At 41.0% G+C, this 20360-nt stretch overlaps 1 protein-coding gene across 5 annotated transcripts in view; it reads right to left on the bottom strand.

The window, feature by feature from the left end:
* PHACTR2 (phosphatase and actin regulator 2) overlaps window positions 1-20360 on the bottom strand; it is a 136809-nt gene that overhangs the window by 12421 nt on the left and 104028 nt on the right. For 4 of the 5 annotated variants that reach the window (XM_085055734.1, XM_085055733.1, XM_085055736.1 and 1 more), the window contains 5 exons: window positions 12708-12941; window positions 8560-9109; window positions 7142-7341; window positions 5101-5257; window positions 2987-3042 (listed from right to left, as the gene is read on the bottom strand). In XM_085055734.1, coding sequence (XP_084911860.1) covers window positions 2987-3042; window positions 5101-5257; window positions 7142-7341; window positions 8560-9109; window positions 12708-12941 — 1197 coding nt within the window. The remainder of the gene's footprint in view (window positions 1-2986; window positions 3043-5100; window positions 5258-7141; window positions 7342-8559; window positions 9110-12707; window positions 12942-20360) is intronic. The other variant, XM_085055737.1, reaches the window with a different exon arrangement.

The raw sequence follows: 20360 nt of genomic DNA, 5'->3' as shown, positions 1-20360 counted from the left end.
AGCAGAAGAGGAAAGAAGAAGAGAAAAATTGTCCTGCCTGAGGACTGCTCTGTTTTTGACCAAAAAGTACTCCTGGACCATAAAACCTAACTTTCCATTGTGTCCCTATGGGATTAGCTATGTTTAGACTTCTCTGTGGGCTTGCTAAGGAAAGAGAAAGAAAAGACAAACAAAGCACTTGCTTCTTGCAGTGCTCTGAAATGCACAAAGCGGTTTCTCTTTCCTGATTTTACACGCAAAGATAACCATTAATATTCCTTAACAAGCATCGAGAGCTAAACCCCTTGTTCTGCAAAGCCATTACTGGCAGGCATGCAGGTGCACTGCACAAGAAGTTCACTGTCCCTTACAAATACAGGAAAAAAATACAGTTATCTTAATCTGAAATTCCTGGAAGACTAAAAAGTTTCTTTGCCATAATGCAATACTATAAATACTGTTGGTTCAAAGCCAGTACACAAGAAGCCTGCCTTTATAAAAAACACAGGGCTTTATGTATTCCTTCAAGTGGACTCTTGAGTTATCAGAACTTTGTTTTAGTGTGGGAAGTCTGGATAGCTTTATCCAAACAGTTTTTATACAAATCCGCCTGCAATGTCTTGCGATCGTACTTGGAAACAGGATTTTCAGTAACTGGTTTATCTGGAAATATTATCAAAACAAAGCTTCTTGCAAAACAGACTTCCTCACTAACTGGAAATACGAAAAAAGAAAAAAAAAAAGGATTTTTTCCTGAACCTCTTAGGAGATTTGGGCTGAACTTAATCCTGAAGTAAACATTTGGACCTTTACCACTTACTTCAAAGTCCCCTAAATATTACTCAAAACAATACATCCCCTTAGCTGCAGTTTACATACATGCACTAATATAACTCCTTCTCCCCATCCACTGCTTAAAAAACAGGAGGAAGGAAACTTTACGAAAGAAATCCCAACTTACTCACAAAAGCTGACTATACCAACTAAGGCATTTAAGACATGTAAACATTTTCAAATGATCCACAGGAAGGGACTGCAATAATTTTGATGCAAAATATGAGTGCCTTAGGACTTAGAGAGAACTTGCACCCTGAAAGGACTCTGATTCAGAATCTCATCACAAACCCTGCTTGCTTTGGTTTTCACAGATTACTTTCAACTTGAAATATTTTATATCTCAGAGATGAGCAAAAAGCAGTTTTGGATTCTTCATGTGCTCACCAGGGTCTCTGTGATTTTTTGTGATTTACAGTTCTGCTTCCCAGCCTTTATTTTTCACTCTCCCTGGCCTCTTTAAGACACCCCCCAGCAGCAGCAGGGGAGGATGGCAGGAGGCACTGAGTGCAAGGACTGGTGCTCTGCCAAAAGCTTAAAGTAAACAGGCTGAAACAGGAGAGGAAATCTATTAACTGCTTTCCAGTCTTGAGCTACTCATTGCAAAATCAGTGAATGGAATAAACAATGGCAAAAGGATTTTAAATACATTGCAGGTTTGCTGCTGGGTTAGTTACCTTGAGATAAGCAAGAGGGAAAGGGCAATAAGGGAGCCCAGCTGGTGCTCCCAGCTCAGTGGCCATATCCTGGCCCACCAAAGATGTTTTGGAATTACCTTTCTCACACAGTCCAGCATGAGCAGTTGGTCATATGTCAAAAAAGTTCTTTTTTCAAATTTTATCTTTATTTATCTATGCAATCTATAGGTTCAGAAGTTACAGTTTTAGAAAGTCTATTCACATCATGTACTGGACAGGAGTGCCCTGATCCCTCTCCTGTGCGAGATGAACTGTAGCTTCCCTTTTCAGTAAGACATGAAACTATTTGGCATTTGAGAGCTCAGACAACAGCAGTAAGATTTTATTAGCATTTTATTTTCAGAATGGTTGCCTGAAAGCAAATAATTCCCCTCTCCCTGATTTGCTGGCCTGAGCAAGTGACAGAGTCATCAGCCCATGGATGCTGTCAGGTAAACAGCTCATTTTCTTTCCTTCCCTTCCCACTGGCACGCTACACACCAGGACTGACACCAGGGTTGCACAGATGAGCTCCAACTTTCTGAACAATTGCTGGAAATAACAGCATAATACCAACCCTTTCATCAGGTGTGAGAAGTTATCCTGCCTTAAGAGCTTTTCTGTTTGCTATTTGTCTGATTTTTGATTTATTGCTACAAAGTGCCTTTTCTTCATTTATTTCTTCTACTTAACCATCAAGTACTAACTACCTCTGCAAGATGAACACAGGGCTAGATGGAGCTGGGCACAGCAACTGTTACACTGTGTGTTTAGGTAACATCTGTGTTATGGAAAGATTCATAAAGGAAGACAAAACAATGCCTGTTCTGAAGAGTTTGCCAGCCAAAGAACAAACACAACCCAAGTAAATGGCAAAATAGGTATAAGGGGTAAACATTCAATGTACTTGATTCCTCTGTGCTTTGAATTACAGACTCTTTTCAGCAGGGATATGAGGAAGGATTTAATCAATGGGAAGACGTTCAGTGAGAATCTCATGCAGGTTTCAGTACAGAAGACATCTATGTCAGAAGCAGATGTGAAGGCCAGCATGCTGAAGTAGTTGGCATGTACCTATTGATTTCTGCTGAACACTTTGCCTTTGCTCTTTCTACTCCTCCTTCCAACCTCTGACCTCACATCCCACCTTCACCTCCTACTGATATTCCCATTCCCTCCTCCTCCTCATAAAAATTAGGTGGAAGGTTAACCAGCCTAGAACTACTTCTAAAGGGTATCCAAGTCATTCTTGGTCTTTGGGACCAGCTTCAAGAAGTAGGAGTGTGACAAGCAAAATCTGGCATATTGAATATATGCAATTTTCAAAGCTACAATTACAGGTTAGTGTATAAATCAAGTGTTAACACATTGTTTTCTAGAACAACAGTTCTCTCCAGTTATGGTTCTAATACTGGAGCAACAATGATGGGCTTCCCCATGATTCCAACATATGCTCCCTTTCTAAGTACTATAGGAAACCTGAATGAAATACTTACGCTTCAGGATATTTCTTTGCTCTAGCTCTTCAGTTGTGGGCCTCTGGCTAAGCCTCCTGTGAGAACAAAGTAAGTGACTGATTTAAAACCAGATCTAAATGACACATTAGGATTTGTAATACAGTTTAAAAGGTGTAATTTCTAGGCAATTACAATAGCTGCTCATGTAACCAGAGTGGTCATTTGTTTTAAAAGATATAGTGCTGCCATTTGAACATATGAATAACTGATACTTGAATAATATTACAGAAGTTGTACCAGCAAATTTAAAGTCCTCACAGCTATAATTTTGTGAAGGAATTCATAAACCTTTTTTGCTCCCAAGCACCATCATTATAATCAGTTATGCAATTGTTAGATTATTCTCAGATATTCTGAATGAATTTTGATATTTTTGATATTTTGAAGTCTCACTAAAGTTTTAAAAAAACCTGAAAACAACAAAACCTGTAAGTTGTTCGTTCCTCGTTAATTTATATGTACAATACAATTGGGAGTTTTAACTGAAACTTAATTTTATTTAATTACCTATATATAACAACTGCCATTACGAAAAACTGCACACTGAGATATTAAGTTTCTGATTTGTACAGTGGAGGACGTGGTTGATGTTGTCTCTGTGTTCACTAAACAAGTCCACTTGTTCACCTGAGAAAAATTTCTGTAAAACTTGTTTTGCAGATGTGTTCATGATAGATGTCTCTCTGTCCAGCAACACTCAGTTCACTATGGACTATCTTCAGCCTTGTGACACTCATCTAATTCAAATCCTGCTGGGACTTTCAGATTTTACCACAGCTGATGAGTCCCAGCTGAAGGAAGTCCCAGGTGAGGCCTAACTCAACCCTGACTGAGCTGTGGGAACAGATTTTCCACCACACCTCCATGCTGCCAGGCGCTGACCACCATGCCAGGAATTTTTAAGGAACTGGCATCAAACTTGGTTGTGATTTTGGGTATGAGCACAGCCCTGATACACACAGATATTGTCTCCTGCCACCAAAGCAGTGCTGTGTGTGGTGCATTCCAGCTCTCCAGCAGAACCCTCAAAGCAGTTCTGCAGTTCCAGCCCCCAAGGGAGGGCTGACAAGCAGAATGTGATCACTGGAGCTGGGATTTATTCAGGAAAGAGGTGATAACAACCATGCCTCTTTATTTGCAGAAGAAAAATGACCCTTGGGCTGTACACAGCAGATGTATCACTCTTACAGTTAAGTAATGAAATAGCTGCCTTGGCCAGACACCCAGTGCACAGAGCAACTCAGCTCCTCTTCTGGGTGTTGATGCAGGGCTGCTGAGCTCTGTACTGGAGCAGTACCAACTAGACTACCCTGTATCTAGAAATCTCCAACTAACACAGGACATCCTCCAAATCTGGACAATATTCCTGAGCCAAACAGAAACAAGGACAGGTCTACCAAAATATAGACATGCTGTAGTCTATTCTCAGAGACCACAAGAGCCAAAATAAACATGAAGTTTTTTTTAAAAAAAGCCTGTAAAAGGCAAGTGAATTTTTTTAATGCAATGTTCTCAGTTCTAGAAAGAGAAAGTAACATACATTCCATAGCAGTTTAACAGCTTGAGAAAGATGTGCCTCAGAGGTGGGCACAGTAAAACATTAAACACTGGCTGGCAAAGTCAGCTTCCTTAGACTTCTTTTGCTGGAACCAGCACATGAATAATGAAGGAATTGGAGAGCCAGAGGAGCAGGGGGAAGGTCAGAGGGGACAGACATGCACAGGCATGCTCTGTGTGTCAGGAGCTACTACTTTGTCTGAGTATACAAGTGGAAGCTCTGCTAACACATTTGAGAAAGAACCTGAACCATGGCATTGATTATTATGGACTCATTCTTACCCTCTTCCTCTTCTTTCCTTTTTTAACTAAAGAACTCAAAACCCCAAAAGCTCTCAGATTTTGTTTCTTGCAGGACAAAAATGTATTATTGACAGTTCAAGTTTTGTGAGAAATAAAACCACCATTTTCCAGACAGCTGCACCACAAAGATCCTGCAGCGCATATTGGGCTGCATTTAAAACATGAACCCAGTGTTCTCAATTCTCTTCCTCCACCTCCACCCAGTGAAACCACATTTACCCTGTGACTGATACCTCACTAGCTTCGTTCCAATCTGATGTCTGATTTCCTGCCTCTCCTCTTCAGACGTGCGCTGTAAGATGTTTTTGTCTTCTAACTCTTTCTTAGATGGTCTGTTGCCAAGTTTGATAGCAAGAGTATCCCTACGACGAATTTTACTTGCCAAAGAGCCTGAGGAAAGGAGGAGTAGGGTAGATTTAGTTCATTGATGCTCAGGTTACAGACACAAACTCTGAGTAAGAACTTTAATACCTCCCCAAAGCAACCTTGTTCCCACATGCAGGAGAGGAATTTTAATTAACATCAAAAGAAAAATTTTAGCTCAGTTCAGGAAAACAAAAAGCTAAAAGGCTTGGAGGAAAAAGCTACCAGCCAAATTGATAAAAACATCACTTGTCATCTGTGAAGTGATAGGATAAAAATGACAAATCTAGAAGAAAATGTCTTTGAAGTCTAATACATTACAGGTTGGCCTATTTATCTACTTAGTATATTTAACAACCTGCTGCTCTTTTTCTTCAGCCTTAAATGGTTTAGTCTCATTCTATCATAATTTCCCTCATTCTTTCAATTTTTATTTCAATCAATTACCACTTAGTACTTTTATAGTGTTTTCCATCCCTAAGTTATTTGTAAATTAAAACCAAAAAATACAGCTTAGAAAAGTGCTCTGAGTGCTTGTAGGCAGGAACCCCTGGACACTGAAGCAATCTGTTCTCCATAAAACTGACACAGCAGGGACAAGGGTCTTGCAGCCTGGTCAGTGTTGGCTTCAGCCAGCTGGGGAAGGAAGGGTATTTTTCACAGCCTTTATAGAATTTCCCTTGTGTCTTGACATTCTGACCAAAGTGTGCTACGTATGTCCTAAGCTGGCAGAGTTGCACTGTGTCAAGCAGTTTGGGAAGACCACAGGATCCCAGCTCACTTCTCATAAGACACTGTGCTGCTGTGTGAATACATGAACTTTTGGTTTCTATCACTTTGGGTTGTATTCAAACCCAACACAGAACCGCAGAAGACTTCAGCCTCTTGAGCTACCTGGCACTTCATTTTCTTCTCCACCAGTGGCCAAGACGAGGAAAAAAAACCATGTTCATTTTCCCTCATCCCACTTTGGTACACTGGCCCTTGGTGTTCAAGCCTTCTTTGCTGAGCACAGCCAAGCACCTCCTCCTGAAAAGCTGTGAGCAAGGCTCTCAAACCATGGTTTGATGCTGATTTCACACTGACATAAGGCCACCCTAGAGGAGGTAGAGGGAGGGCTGCCCTCCTTCCTGCTCCTGACAGCCTGCTGCTGCCACTTTCTTTGCCCAAGCAAAGGAGCAGCCTTTAGGTGAGCTGGATCAGGGAACCGCCAATTCTACGGGAAATCAGTTCAAAAACAGCTGCCACTGCAAAAATAAACATGAGCTCTAGCCTAAGGAAAGAACAGCTGGGGGCAGGGATTAGGCAGAGTGGGGGCAGGACAACCCCTTCAGCACAGCAGAGCTTCTGCCCAATTAGGGTGATCATGGAGTCACGACCCCAGATGAAATTTCAAAGCTGTAAAACTTAGATGTAATCTACTGTGATCTGCTCTGTCTGCTGAGGTTGCTCCTATGCTTAAAACATCCTGATCAAAGAGGAACAAGTGACTTTCAGACAGTGAAGCTGCTGACTGATGGGCTTCCTCTGTCATCCACCACACCTGTAACTCACACAAGGAACTCATGACATGGGCAAGCCAAATCAATGGCATGTGATGCCCCAGTGTGGAGGCCTTGTTCCACCACACCCTCATGTCCTTCTGAACCTGTTCCTCCCACCTCCACTCTCATCTGTGCAATGATGGATCTGCTCTTACCCAGGCACAGGCCCCACCAGGTTTCTGATCATAATTGCCTGGGGGAAGCAGGACACTCATTTCTCAGTAGTGACAAAATACTAAATCCCCTAAAATCCCTAAAAAATCCCCTGCAGCCATTCCTCTCTTTGCCTCACACTAGCCTGGGTCAGGTGTGCTCACATAACGTGATCTGTGAAAAGTAGCCTGCAGCTTCTGGGCAGGATGCTTACTTTCAGCACTTGCATTCTCATCGTCATCATCATCGTCATCGTCGGTGTACAGGATCGGCCCGTCTGAGTCGGAGTCACTGCCATGGCTCTCTCTGCTACTTTCACTCTCAGGAGGGGCAGCAGCATCAGAAGCCTCTTCCACTAGTTCAGAGAATGCCCCATCTGGAGCCTCCCCTTCTTGGTCTTCTTTGGTAGCAAAGCTGTTTATTCATGAGCAGATAGGGTGGCACATTAATGCAAGCAGAACTGAACACAAATGAGAGGCAGATTGAATAAGCAAGTATGAAAATAAAAGTTCTGTTGATCAAACTAATTCTTTTCTATAAAACATACATATCTAAAACATTTATAACACATGCAGATATGTGTACGCATCTATATATGTGTGTTAGGAAAAAGGATGCAAACAATCTGGAATGATGTGCTGTAAAGACTGCATTAAGACAAATCCTAACTGTTTTTTATTTCTTGATGGGTGGGACCGAGAGAGAAAATTTCATAAAGTTTGGGGTGCGAGGAGCAAGTTGGAGAGCAGATGGGAGTGCAAAGTCTCCTGGAAGCCTAGCCCTATTTATTGTAAACAGAGTTTCACTGCAGTTGAATTCAAAATGTTCATGCTCATCACTGATGAACACAGGGATCAGCAGCAGATTGCCCTTTGCCTTGGGAAAATCCTTATGTAAAGGAAGGATAGAGCAGGGGGAGATGCAGCACTGGAATGTAGTGCTGGCAACAGATGCACCAGCAAGAATTTAAAGCAAGGTCTCTAGGCTACTGGCATCTAGACTAAACCCTCTTGGATTTATATAAAAAGATGCTGATTTTTGTGGCAGGGAAAAGACAAATTAATAAGCCAGTTTCATTTTCCTGCCAAATATTTTGCTTAAAAAATGTAATTAGGACTTTTATCTTGACCAGTTTTTGCAGTACCCAAGATTTAGACAAGTTACTAGGCAGTGACCAAACACCTACTAATTGGAGCCTGAAACCCTAATTTTCAAGTGTTCAAGTAAATTCAGCTATTGAATTGAGAACTTTAGCAATGAGATATTTAATGACATCTAAAGAAAAAAGAAGTAAAACCCCCTGAGAATTTGGCGTAATTTCTTGTTTGCCTTTATGAGAGATAAATAAAAGTGTCATCAGCTATGAGCTGAACTGCTGACCACAGTGTCAGCCACACAACGAAGTAAAGAGACATGTCATGAGCAACAACCTTCCGGGAGAATGGAAGGGTGAGGGTGAATGGTTCAAAGGCACTGTGAAGGAACAAACTGTGCTGGGATGCAACTCAAACTGTTCCCAGTCAGCTGGAGAAACAGAAGAGATCCCCACGTGCCTACAGTGTCCTGTGCAAAGAAATGCATCTTCCTCAGCTGTGGTCTTACCACTGCCCCAGGACAGCCATGCTGTCTTACCTTTCCGTGTCTTCTCCACCAGCATCTGGAGCGCTGCCTGGGGCTGCACCGCTCAGACTCTCGTCTGTGCCACGCTCAGTCTGGAGAAGAGGCTTTGTGTCTGAGCCAGGGCTGTGTGGCCCTGGCACACAGCTGTCTGACACATCTTGGGCATCTAAGGAGCCAGCAGGCTGACTAGCTGCAGCAGGAAAAGGAGGTGGGAGCGGAGGTGGAGGAGGGGCAGCACTGGGAGGAGGGGGCACAACGAGCTTCCTCGACTGGTCTGTGTCCTCCGTTTCAAAAATTACTACGGAAGGTTGCTCAGGTTTGTGTTTGTCTGCCTTCGCTTCCAAACTGTCAGCTGTTGCACCTGAGGGGGAAGAAGCAGCCCCATCTGGTGCTGTTCGTGGGGCTGACTGTTTCCCAGGCTTTTTCTTGCCCCTTGGAGTCCCTGATGTGCCCGATTTGCTGGAAGTCTCCTTAGAGGCTTTGGGATGAGATGATGTAGATGAAGGAGATGGTGATGAAGAAGTCTTGGAGACTGGTGTTTTTTTTGCATGAGAGGAACCAGCTAAAACAAGAAAAGCAAAGGCATTTTACAGTCTTGCAATGATATAATTTTTGCAAAATATTTTCTGCGTGGATTGACTTGTGCCAGTCTTTAAAAAATGAAACAAATACACTTGATACTTTGACAGTCCTTCATGTTAACGCTTGAGACGAGCAAATATTACAGTTCCAGTTTCACCTTTGTGGTGGGAGACACTGAAATGATCAACACTTGCCCAAGAATAGCAGAGAGGACCAACCTTACAAATAGGTAAGAGTTTGTTCTGAGCATTCTGCATGGGCCCATTACACCTTGCCTGGACTTCATCTCAGAAGTCCTCTACCAATTTCAAATATGTGTAGTGTCCTAGTTAAAAAAAGCCCCAAAAAATAAAATTAAAAACCTCCCTGGCAGAGACCTGCCTGACCTTTCCTACTACATAAATTTTTGTTCTGACTGTGAAAATTCTGTGATTTTCCTTATAATTTTCAATGAGCACCTGAGGACTGTTATTGTGTATCAGTCAATTACCTTTCACAGTGTTATTGCAACTGGTGGCCTCCTCCTTAATGACAAACAGCAGAGGGACAGCAAAACAAGGTGTACTTTCAATTCAGTTAGGTATGTCCATAAAAGACATGCAGAAACCACCATTGTCACTCTGCACAAATGACCTCCAAAAGGGAGGAGGGACTGAAGGCCTCCTGTATGTACTGCAGGTCTTTGTCTGCCCAGTCACCAACCCGGGCAGTCTTGAAAATGTAGTGAAACAAAGATTTTTTGGTAGCTGTACAAGCTGGCCAGTGATGCTGCCATTTAATCCTGTGATACTCACCATACTGTGGCATGGATGGATAATGCCCAAGTTCACTAGAGATTTCAGCTAGCATGCATGTCCATGAGCATTCCAGCCACATTTCTGATTGCTGTGTTGATGCACCCATTGCCTGAGCTGGGAGCTTCAAACTTCTGACTTGCATTTAAAAAGCAGTAAAAATGACAACCATCTAATGGTTCAGTCCTTTTCATCAAAATGCATGCAACTCAAACACTTTGGATGGAGTAAAAACTCATTAACTTCCAGAGAAAAAATGAAAGATACACAGCAGCCTTCTGGCTAAGCTTACCGAGTAAAACAGAAAGCTGTAATAGAAATCTGCTGAAAGGCCTACTTTACTAATAAGCATTCAAATAAAAACAAATCCCCAGCAGATTAGGAGAGAATAAAAGTGCAGATAAGTAGCCATAATAAGTTCATGATATAAAAACAGTTTTCCCTGTTCTCAGTCTCAAAGAAGATGGAAACTAATTCAAAAGGCACATTTTACCATTCTCTTCTGCAGCTGAGGGTTATGGTTTATAAACCTTTAGAGTGCTGTGAAGCTTTCAGTACATCTAAAAAAATCCATAGAAAGTTCAGGCAAATCACTGCTCCTCTTTGTGCTCCAAGGTGACTGTAAAGGGCACTGTCCTGAATCTACTGATACTTACCTTCCCACATCAGGTACAAATCACTCAATTTACAAGCAAAACATAACGAAGCAGAAAATTGGCATAGGCAGAAGTTGATCATTTCAGTAGAAATAGATGGTGGTTCCAACCTGCATGTTATTTAACAGAAATTTTACTGAGTAGGTGGATGGCAGAAAGAAAAGGCTCTGGCTCTGATCCACTTCAGTGCAGGCTGGAGGTCAACAGAACCAGTTATATGCTTACACTCAAGAACAGCAGCACGATACAAATATATCGCCATATAATTGTGGCTGGGAAAAGGTCAAAAGATGTTTCCACTGTAAAAATCTTTACATTATTCTCAGAACCTTTCTGGGCCTGCAATTAGACATGGAAATGTAAAAGATTTCTGCCACAGAAAAACCCCCTACATGTCCACATGGGTCAAAAGTGCTACTGTTGCTGTTGTTTTTGTCTGGGCTGGCTGACAATTTTCTGTCATGCCTCTTTTTCAGTAGAAGATTTGAATTTTGATTAAATTAAAAATTTAATGGCTGTTATTTGCCTTTTGGCATACATCCATGCCTACATTCAAGTCCCATTCTCCCAGTTCCACAATTTCAGTATGGAAGCCTGCTGTGCTGCTCTCAGAAAAGCCATGGCTCAGTTGTTACTCATATTCCTCTCCTCCTTCATGAGACTTGATCACTGCCTGCATCATGTGTTCACTTTCATGGGGATCTGAAAAACCTCCTGTACTAATACTGTTCCAAATCAGCTCTACTTACTAAGTACTGCCCCACTTTGAACAAACACAATGTATTTTTAATATAGGCAGAAATTACCAGTAGAATAACAGATGTGTGGTTATATTTTACACCTGTACGGTCTCAAGCATTGCATGACATCTCATCAAGGCTACTAGAAGAAAAATCTGGAACCTGAATGTATTTTAATCAAAAAAAGTCAGATTTCTGACAGCTTGTTACCAACTACTGGCATAAACATTTCTTTATGTGATGGACTGTTTTATTTCTGAAAATGTTATAAAGTTCCTTCACCTAGGAAGAGCTGAGTTTTCCAGCTGTAAGTGGAATACAAGCAGCAATTTCTGGTTTTTCAAAATGTTTATTCTTGTAGTCATCTGATGTAGTAGGGACAGTTAATACCAAGCTAATGGGTATTTTATGACAAAGTTATTACTGTAACTCTAGAAGTCTTGCAATGTTTTCAACCAGTCCTCTTCTGTATGCTTCAAATACAAAACGTGCCAAAATGTACAAGCTGTGAAGAGGCATACTTGCAGAGAAAACTGGAGGGACTGGAGGGCTTTCAAAGACAGAGAGAGATTGAAAACACAAGGCTTGTGTAAGTTTGCCAATACATATAGGGAGCCCATTCATCACAATACCGCTTGTGTTCAAATTGTATCTGGATGTTTTAATTTTCGTCATTGTCTACATTGCAACTATTCCAACTGAAGATCAGTACTGTAAGAGCATCCACCTCCAGTCTTTAATCTTGCATCACTTCTGAATTCTGGTTTAACAGTGTGGTGATGAACATACGTGCTTATGCACCTGATGACTGATATTTTCCATGTCCATTATGTACTTAGAATCCCAGCATATAGGGGAAGCCTGGTAATTTCTAACAGTTGTAAATATTTGTATTTTTTTTCAACTAAACCAATTGCTATTCAACTTCTCAGATGTCTTCACGGTTTTATCCTTAACCTCTTTGTGAGGTTGTATATTGTAATATTGTCAAATTAATTGGAATAGTTGCTACATCCAGTAGAAAGTTACAGTAATACCAAAGCAGTTTTACTTAGGGGCAATTCATGCTTGGTTTCAGAAGTCATGTTCTTCCCTGCTCATCCTTGAGCAGTTCTCTGGATCATTGTATTGCCAGCTCTCACAACTGAACTGGGAATTCAGTGTGCTCAATGCTGTAGGCAAGTTTGTTGAACAGCGAGGGGGTCTGTGTGTTGTCCGAGGTGTTTGTGGACAGCAGAGCCAGAGGTCAGCAGAAGGCTCTCTCCAAACACCCATGGCGTGCTCTCTAGCAACTCTGCTACATCCCAAGGCACAAGCTAGCCTAAGGCCAAGCCAAGCACCCCATGCACATGCACCCACTGCACCTGCCCTGCGAGGGCAGTACTCACCAGCTTCTCGATTTGCACTGGCACCTGCTGGCTTGGGCGGCGGGAGAGGAGGCTGCTTAGAAGGAGCCTTTCCCCTTTTTTTAGCATGAGGCGCTTCGTTACCCTTATGGCTGGTGGTGGTGGAAGCAGCAATGGCATTTTTTGGTGGTAGCGGAGCTTTTTTAGGTTTAGGCTTAGGCTTAGGTAGTGGTGGAGCATGGGATGTCGGTATTTCGGGGCAGTGATCAGTGCTCTCTATGGATAAGAAAGTGAACAGAAGCCAACTGACACACACACATACACCACATAAATTCAACAGCAAGCCTCACAACAGTGACTACTTCTGCTGCTTGAGCTCTTGGGAATCAGGAAAGACTTCATCTTCTGCCTCATAAGGAAGTATTACCTTAGAATTTACTGTTCATCTCAATTCAAAACGTTTTTCATAGAGAATATTTACCTGGAACTTCTCTCAGACACATCTATTCTAGACCTTCAAGGACCAGCCTTTACATTCAGTATCCCAAGCTAGAGTGCTGGCTTAAAACTAAACAGGGAATACTATTTACTTTGCCCACAAATCTCCTCAGCTTCTTTTCAATCCTACCCACCCCAAGATCAACAGGCTAAAAACTTAGATTCATGTGAATCTGAATGTGAATTCTCTAAGCCATGGGCTCAAACACAGCTATGCAGCTGCAATTTTCCCCTGCAGCAACCCATTCTTCTAAGCTGCACATTTCTTGCTCTTTGCAGCTTTATTTTGGGTTACTTCCTCAGGGTATTTCTACTCTTCAGGAACAAATGAAGCTAAATAAGATAGGATATCATTTAGCATGGAAATGCTCTTCCCTCCTGCAAATTCTGTAGGTATTTCTACACAACAGCACTTTCAAGAATCAAGAGTTCATTAGTCAGCAGGAATTTCGGCTTTTACCGACATTGTGCTGTGAAATAAGAATGGCTCTGTAGAATGAAAGCAGTGGCACTAAGCACCCAATATCCACAACCCACACTTCATGAGATTTGACTTTGGACTGTCTTCAGGCTAGTTCTATAGATTGTTTGACTAGTGGTAGCAGGAGTACAAGTTCCTGAAATCATCTTTTGGCTTAGTTTCATCCAAAGGAAACCTGGTTTGTATGTAAGAAGGGTAAGTGGGGATGACCAGGAAATTAATTTCAAAAGTGCATGCCTAATGCCAGCTGCAATGTTAATGTAGGTGAGCCATTCACAGTCAACATACAATTTTGCAACATAATCAACATTGTTGTAAAACTTGGTGCTCTCAGGTGGGAAGAGCTAAAGTTCCCAGATGGGAATCTATCTATTCAGTTACACAAATTCTGTGTCCATTTGGTCTCCAGATAGCCTTCCCAAACCTTTCTGAAAAAAGCTATTACAGAAGCAAGAGCATTCCATCAGAATCATATAGGCTTTGTTTGCATGTTACTAAAAAACTATGACTGGGGAAGAAAGAAGACAAATACTGTAAAGACAGTCTCTTATATCACTCAAGAGAAAACCATTTCATTTATTGCAGTATGTTCCTATTAGAGCCTCACTCTTAACACACATTAAATGGACATTCTCATCTCTCTTCTTTGCCACATAAAAGATTCCCAAGAGATAAGCAACATATTTTCATTTTAGGATCAGTAGATGAAAAACAATTAATGTGTTAGACAACAAAGACATTCTTCCTCTCAGAAACAAAGCCTTTCCAACTTCTAGCTTAAGGCTTGTTAACATGAACCTAATGCATCACCTGCAGTTATTAAAAGCAACATGCACACACGTCTCTTCATGAACAGAAGGAATCAACATTAACTGTCCAGTGTCTTCCTCCTCTATTTCCAGCCTATTACAGCCTAATAGGCTTTTGCTTAAACTTTGAAAGAACCATCTCATAGAAAACTTCTACAGCTTTCAAACAGATTCTTTTGAGCACAGATTGTTGTACTGTCTCTGTTTTCCATGGAAAAGACTTTGGATGGAGAAAGAACCATGCTTATTTGTTACATTTTGACCTCTTTTACAGCAAAAATGTCTCCCTGTGAAATTCTACCTACCTTCATTCAAAGTTGAAATGCTGATACAATTCTGAAAAAGCAGGACATTTTAAAATTTGAAGACCATTAGTAACAAACATGGCAGGAGAATATATGATTTTGTATTTTGAAGATCCTGAAGTACATGATGATCAGAAATAATTATAGGCGTAAACAATTCTTTGCTATACCTTTTAATTAAGGATCCATAATGGTAAAAGCTTATTTACTAATAAGAAGGAATTTAAAACTTGTTTACTTATACACCATTACTGTGTTTTGTTTCCAGTCATTAGTAGAGAAAATGTTAAAAAACAGACTGATAACCTAGAAAAAGTAATACACCATTCACCACATTCTAAAGTAATACAATCAATCGACACTAAAATATGTAACTGATTAAATACTGTATATCAGAATTTATCTTCTGAATCAGGAAAAAAGGTACAAAATAAAACAAAATATAAGGCTAAAGCTTTATTTAGTTACAAATAAACACATCCTATTGACAACCAACTTATAATTTTAGATTCTTCTTTAGACAAATAACTACAAACTATAAATGAAAACCAAAATGGGAGCAGTTCATTCACATCAAAATTCTTGCTTGCAGACTTCAATTGTGATTAAAACTGGCAATTTCTATAGCATTTATTTTAACAGAAATGCCTTGCCATCACTGGGATACTATCTAAGACAGCTCTTTTCATACTGTTATGTTCCTCATACCAAAGACTGGCAGATTCTTTCTGCCCAGCTGCATCCTACTTGCTCAGATAGTTACCCCTCTCATCCAGTCTTGACTGCCCCTTGATTACATCCATGCCTTTTTCTCAGCCTTTAGCAAATCTTCTTTTTCCTCACAGCCAAGAGGAAACCTGTGGTGAAGATTATTGCCTTTGACCAGATTGTTCCTCTTGACATCTTATTAGCTTTGTAATTTTTACATTTGTTAGCTTCATTTTTTTATCTCTTTGTTGGTCTGATTTTACCCAAAGTATGGTTTCTCATTAATTGGAGGTAGAGATTTCCAGTTCCCACCTGGCCAGTCCATTTTATCAGCTTTTGACAGCGACAAGCCAGGTTTTGAAGCAGATGCCTTTCTTTGCTTTCCTCTGTTGACCCTCAGGCTTTGTGAACATTCACTGACTGTCCTCCCTCAAACTCCCCTCTGCTGTGGTGCCAAAGCTAACAATATTTAGGCTGCCAGTATTGTGCTTGTTATCCTGGTCTGTGTCCTCTTGTTTTCCAGTGCCTAATCATAGTCCTTTCTTTTACCACAAGTCCATTGGAAAATTTTTGTGGTTTTCTGCATCTGGGTAGGATGCTACAATAAATGTCTGGTATATACAGTAACACTGTAGTAATACAAATAACTAATAACTGCAACGGTGGCTTGATCTTGAACAGTGACAGGGATGGTTTGATGTCTGTAAATGGCTACAGATACAATTATGTTGTAATTGTACCTCCCTAACATGATTCTGCTTGGATATGGACCCTTGGTCTTCATGCCTGCTCTTTCTTTTGCCAAAACAAGGAGGCATCTGAATCAGCTCAGACCCATCTATTTGTTCAAACCAATCCCCTAGGTACCTCAGTACCAGCTGCAACACATTTTTACTGCTGTTGTTTTTCTTAATTTAGACATCTGTTCATCAAGCACTGACCTTTTAACAAAAGGTCTCCCAAACACATCAGATAGGAATATCTTTTATCCACTGCTGCCTTGATGGAAATATCTGCTATAAAAGCAACTTGCCTATAAATTACTTCTTTAACAGGAAGTAAATGTTGATATCTCATTAAGCATTTGGATCAATAATATGTTTATGTTTAGAATAAATTTTCCAAAGACCAGATTTGAAAGCTTACTTTCAAATCAGATTTTCTTGTTCCCAGAAATTGTGATTGGGGCCAGACTCTAAACCAAGCTCTGTTCTCAAGTAAACACCTAAATGATGGTCAGGGTTACAGAGTACTCAGTACACAACAGCTCTTGTGGGGACTCATGAAGTCTGAAATACTTTCAGAGAGAAGCCAGGGTGCCATGTGCACTAGAAAATCAGATTACGTATTTTGCAAACTAAAAGTGGGACCTTTTGCAAACTTCGGACCAAACAGCCCTATGAAAATCCAGGGCATACTTTCAGAAGCTAGGCTGTAAAATACAGTAATTTTTTCTTTACTTTTGTGAACTTCTAAGGAACAGAAGGCCAGAGCTTTTCTACCTCAGGATTTTATTCCTATAGCACTGGTATTTTTGTTTGTACAGCTCAAGCAGTGTCATAGAGCTACTTCACAGAAAACTAGCAGTGCTGCAGCACAAACATGATCTCCATCAACTGCAAAGCACCATCCTCCCAGAAGATGAACACAACTCAGTAGAGAAGCACTATGTAACCTGAAAGTTGGAAATAATGTATGTTTGTTGTCTTTCGCAGGACATCTCCCTGCACAATGAAACTCTGTAAGAGTTTTGCAGATCATGAGTTTCCTTTCCGACTATGCAGAGAGATGTGTTTTGATTAATCAAAATCCAGGAAGCTGTCAGTCAGGAATATGGGACACAGGACAAGACAAGGTGTCTTTTATCACTTTTTTTGACTCACTGATTCTGCTGATGCAGGTGGTCAACTCAGACAAATCCTTTCATAAACTTCAGATTTAACCAGCTCCATTTTTTGTTCCTGCTATTGCTAGTAAAATTCTGTTCAAGAAAAGACCCATTCTAATTGTTAGAAAGCTTCCTTTAATTTCCAATCCAACTGTATTTCAAGCCACTGTTTATTCCTTTCTACTTGTGCCAGCATTGTCCTTTAGCCATGCTCTCTCCTGGCTGTACACCAACTTGCTACATTCATCAAACACACTCAGGCTCTCTCAGGCTCCGTTTTGCTAGACTGAACCAGGACAGCTGTCTCACAATGCTGTTTGCAGCTCTCTCTGCAGTTTTGAATTCATCTTTCTTGAAGATGGATAAGCAGATCTGCACGTCTGCAGACTTCTAGATCTCACCGACTGTGATTTCAACAGCGCCATGTACAAGAGGCTTTGTAACAGAGACAGTGTAGAAAACAGGAGAGGGGAGAAAGGGACAGGTGTAACATCTCACCTAAAGCAACCACGTTCAGGTATTTTGTGCCAGTTTCAAGATAAAAAAGGGGAAAAACCCAACTATCATCTTACATTGTCAGCTGCACAATCTTTGTGTGAGAAGTAAGCTGATTAAAAAAGAGAATGCCTGAAACATATTCAGTGTCAGCTGATCTAAGAGAATCTTGAAAGTGGAAGGCATGTAAGCTTCTACATTCTCTAATACTTTCTGTAAAGATATGCTCAAACAATTGAATAGCTAGTTTACTAAAATAATGTATACAATCTTAATTCTGGAGCCTCATAAGGATATCTTTCCTACAAAAGAAAAAAAACCAAAACAAACAAACCAGCTGTACAAGTCAGAAGCTTTCTTCAGGCACTCAAGTTTTGTGGGTGAAAGCCCATGCCTCTCATGTCACCCTACCACCCTGAGCCAGCCCTGCTGACTTAGTGGACAGGCTCTGGCCAAATACAGCTTTATCTAGAGTAGCTTTCCTTTTAAGAAGACTTGGATTCAGCCTCATTTACATAGTTCAGGTGATGAATCGAAGATATACTATTCTTAGAACTGGTTTTAGCCAGCAAATAACTCAGCTGGAGTGAGAGATTCTTAAGGAGTCAGGCAAAAAAGCCCACAACCTTTTATGTATGCTGCTCATATCAATGATCTACAGAGCTCAGGAGTGTAGGAAGCCAGCTAGGCACACAAGAGGGACGAAACTCTGCCTCATTTCTCACAGTGAATGGTTTGCAGGTTTAATCTTCTGAGACAAAGCAGGCTCTTGTCTGAGACTGTGGAAGATGAAGGTTACTATCTCATATTCAAACAGGTTTTGTTGTGCTTTGGGGAAATACAGAAAAGATCTCTGAGAAAAGGAACCCAGAAAATTTGACTTTGAAGAACATTTCTTGGTAGACAAACTAAAGCACTAGAGAGCAATGATACATGGTCATAAGATCAGAATTGGTGCCTCCAACCTTCTTTTCTTTGGTTACCCATGAGAAAAAGAAAAGACTAAATTTAATGGCAGACCTAAGGAGAGCAGACAAAATATAGAGGAAAGAACCTGTAAACCAAACATACTAAGACTTGGAACCTTTGCCAGCTCTCATATGAGAGTTAACTTGTAGGGAAAAACAATATGCACATGTAGCCCAATAATTCATTTGGAAACAGGACTAAGAACGGTTTCCTTCAGACATGAAGAAACCTTAGAGGATCAATCTGCTATAAATGGCCTAGCAACATTCCAGAAGCTTATGCTCCATATCACCCAGAGCACCTGTGGGTGCTCTGGGTGAGCTCTGACTTTCTGCAATGCAATTATTTACCAAAGCAGCACCTAACACACCTGACTGATGGAATGCAAAACAAAACATCTTACTATTGATTTCCAGGCAGCATCTTGCTGATGGTTACTGAGCCTTTCACTTCTTCAAGCCCAAGCTAACTGTGAAACGTGGAACCATCTGTCACAATCACTGAAAAATTCAGCTTGCTATGATAAAAATGTTAACAAACTGAACTCAGATACAAATAAGGGCTTCTCTCGTGCATCTGTTTTCCAGAGACATCTTGGGAGGGTTGAGAGGAGAAAAGCATCTCTGATGCAGTACCTGGAGGCTTTACTGTGTGCAGCATGCATGCTTCATCACCATGCTATGGCCTGATACCTGGTGAGGTGAACAGTGACAATTCTGACACCTGATGTGGCTTTTGGTCTTGTCCAACACTGCTACAGGGGCAGGAGGCACAGTGACTCCTTGGATCCCCTTGGCAATGCTCATACCCCACCTGGAACCTGGAGCTCTGGGCACTGCTGGGCAAACTGCAGACCAGTGCCATGGCTCAGGAACTCAGGCACAGTGGTAGAATTCAGCCTGCTGCCCAGACAACCAGGGTGTTAGATATTGCTGCCTGGCTACTTGCCGCTCTGTATCCCTTGCAAGGCTCACAGAAAATAGCTATATCTTAGCTCTTTATTTTCTGCAAAAGAAGCTAGTGACTTTCCTTAGTCAAAACAAAAGAATTCAGAAGTCAACCCAGTACAAACACAACATGAATAAATGATCTCAGAAAAAAGATTTCTCAACAGCAAAGCTTTATCCATCAATTACCTACTTTATGTAAAACTGTCACTCTTTTCTTATCATCCTGCCACAAAGGAGAAATTTTCTTTTAAACACCCTGCTTGTATGACTGTCATCATTACTACAAATAGTAACAGTTATACTATTAAATTGCCAAGGAGAAATTTGCACCAAATACAAAAGGCACCTGTGAGCTGACAGGCAGCAGATGGGTACATAGCTTATGGAACTGCCTGGCAGCAAGGGGAACAGCTTTCAGGGGTTGTCTTCTTCACTGGCTCCTGCTTTACTCATTTTTATATGCATGCCTGAGCCTATTGTTTCCCCTGTTGATACTGTATTTCCATAGCTTATGCTGAAAAAACTTTTTCCTGTACCTTCTTGTAACTTCCAATATATTCCACATTCTACAACATGTTGCTGCCAACTATCA

Source organism: Lichenostomus cassidix, chromosome 3 (genome assembly GCF_008360975.1).
Source record: "Lichenostomus cassidix isolate B80296 chromosome 3, HeHo_3.0, whole genome shotgun sequence".
Classification (NCBI taxonomy): domain Eukaryota; kingdom Metazoa; phylum Chordata; class Aves; order Passeriformes; family Meliphagidae; genus Lichenostomus; species Lichenostomus cassidix.
The sequence above is the reverse complement of the archived record's forward strand: the minus strand, read 5'-3'. Positions and strand labels throughout refer to the sequence as shown.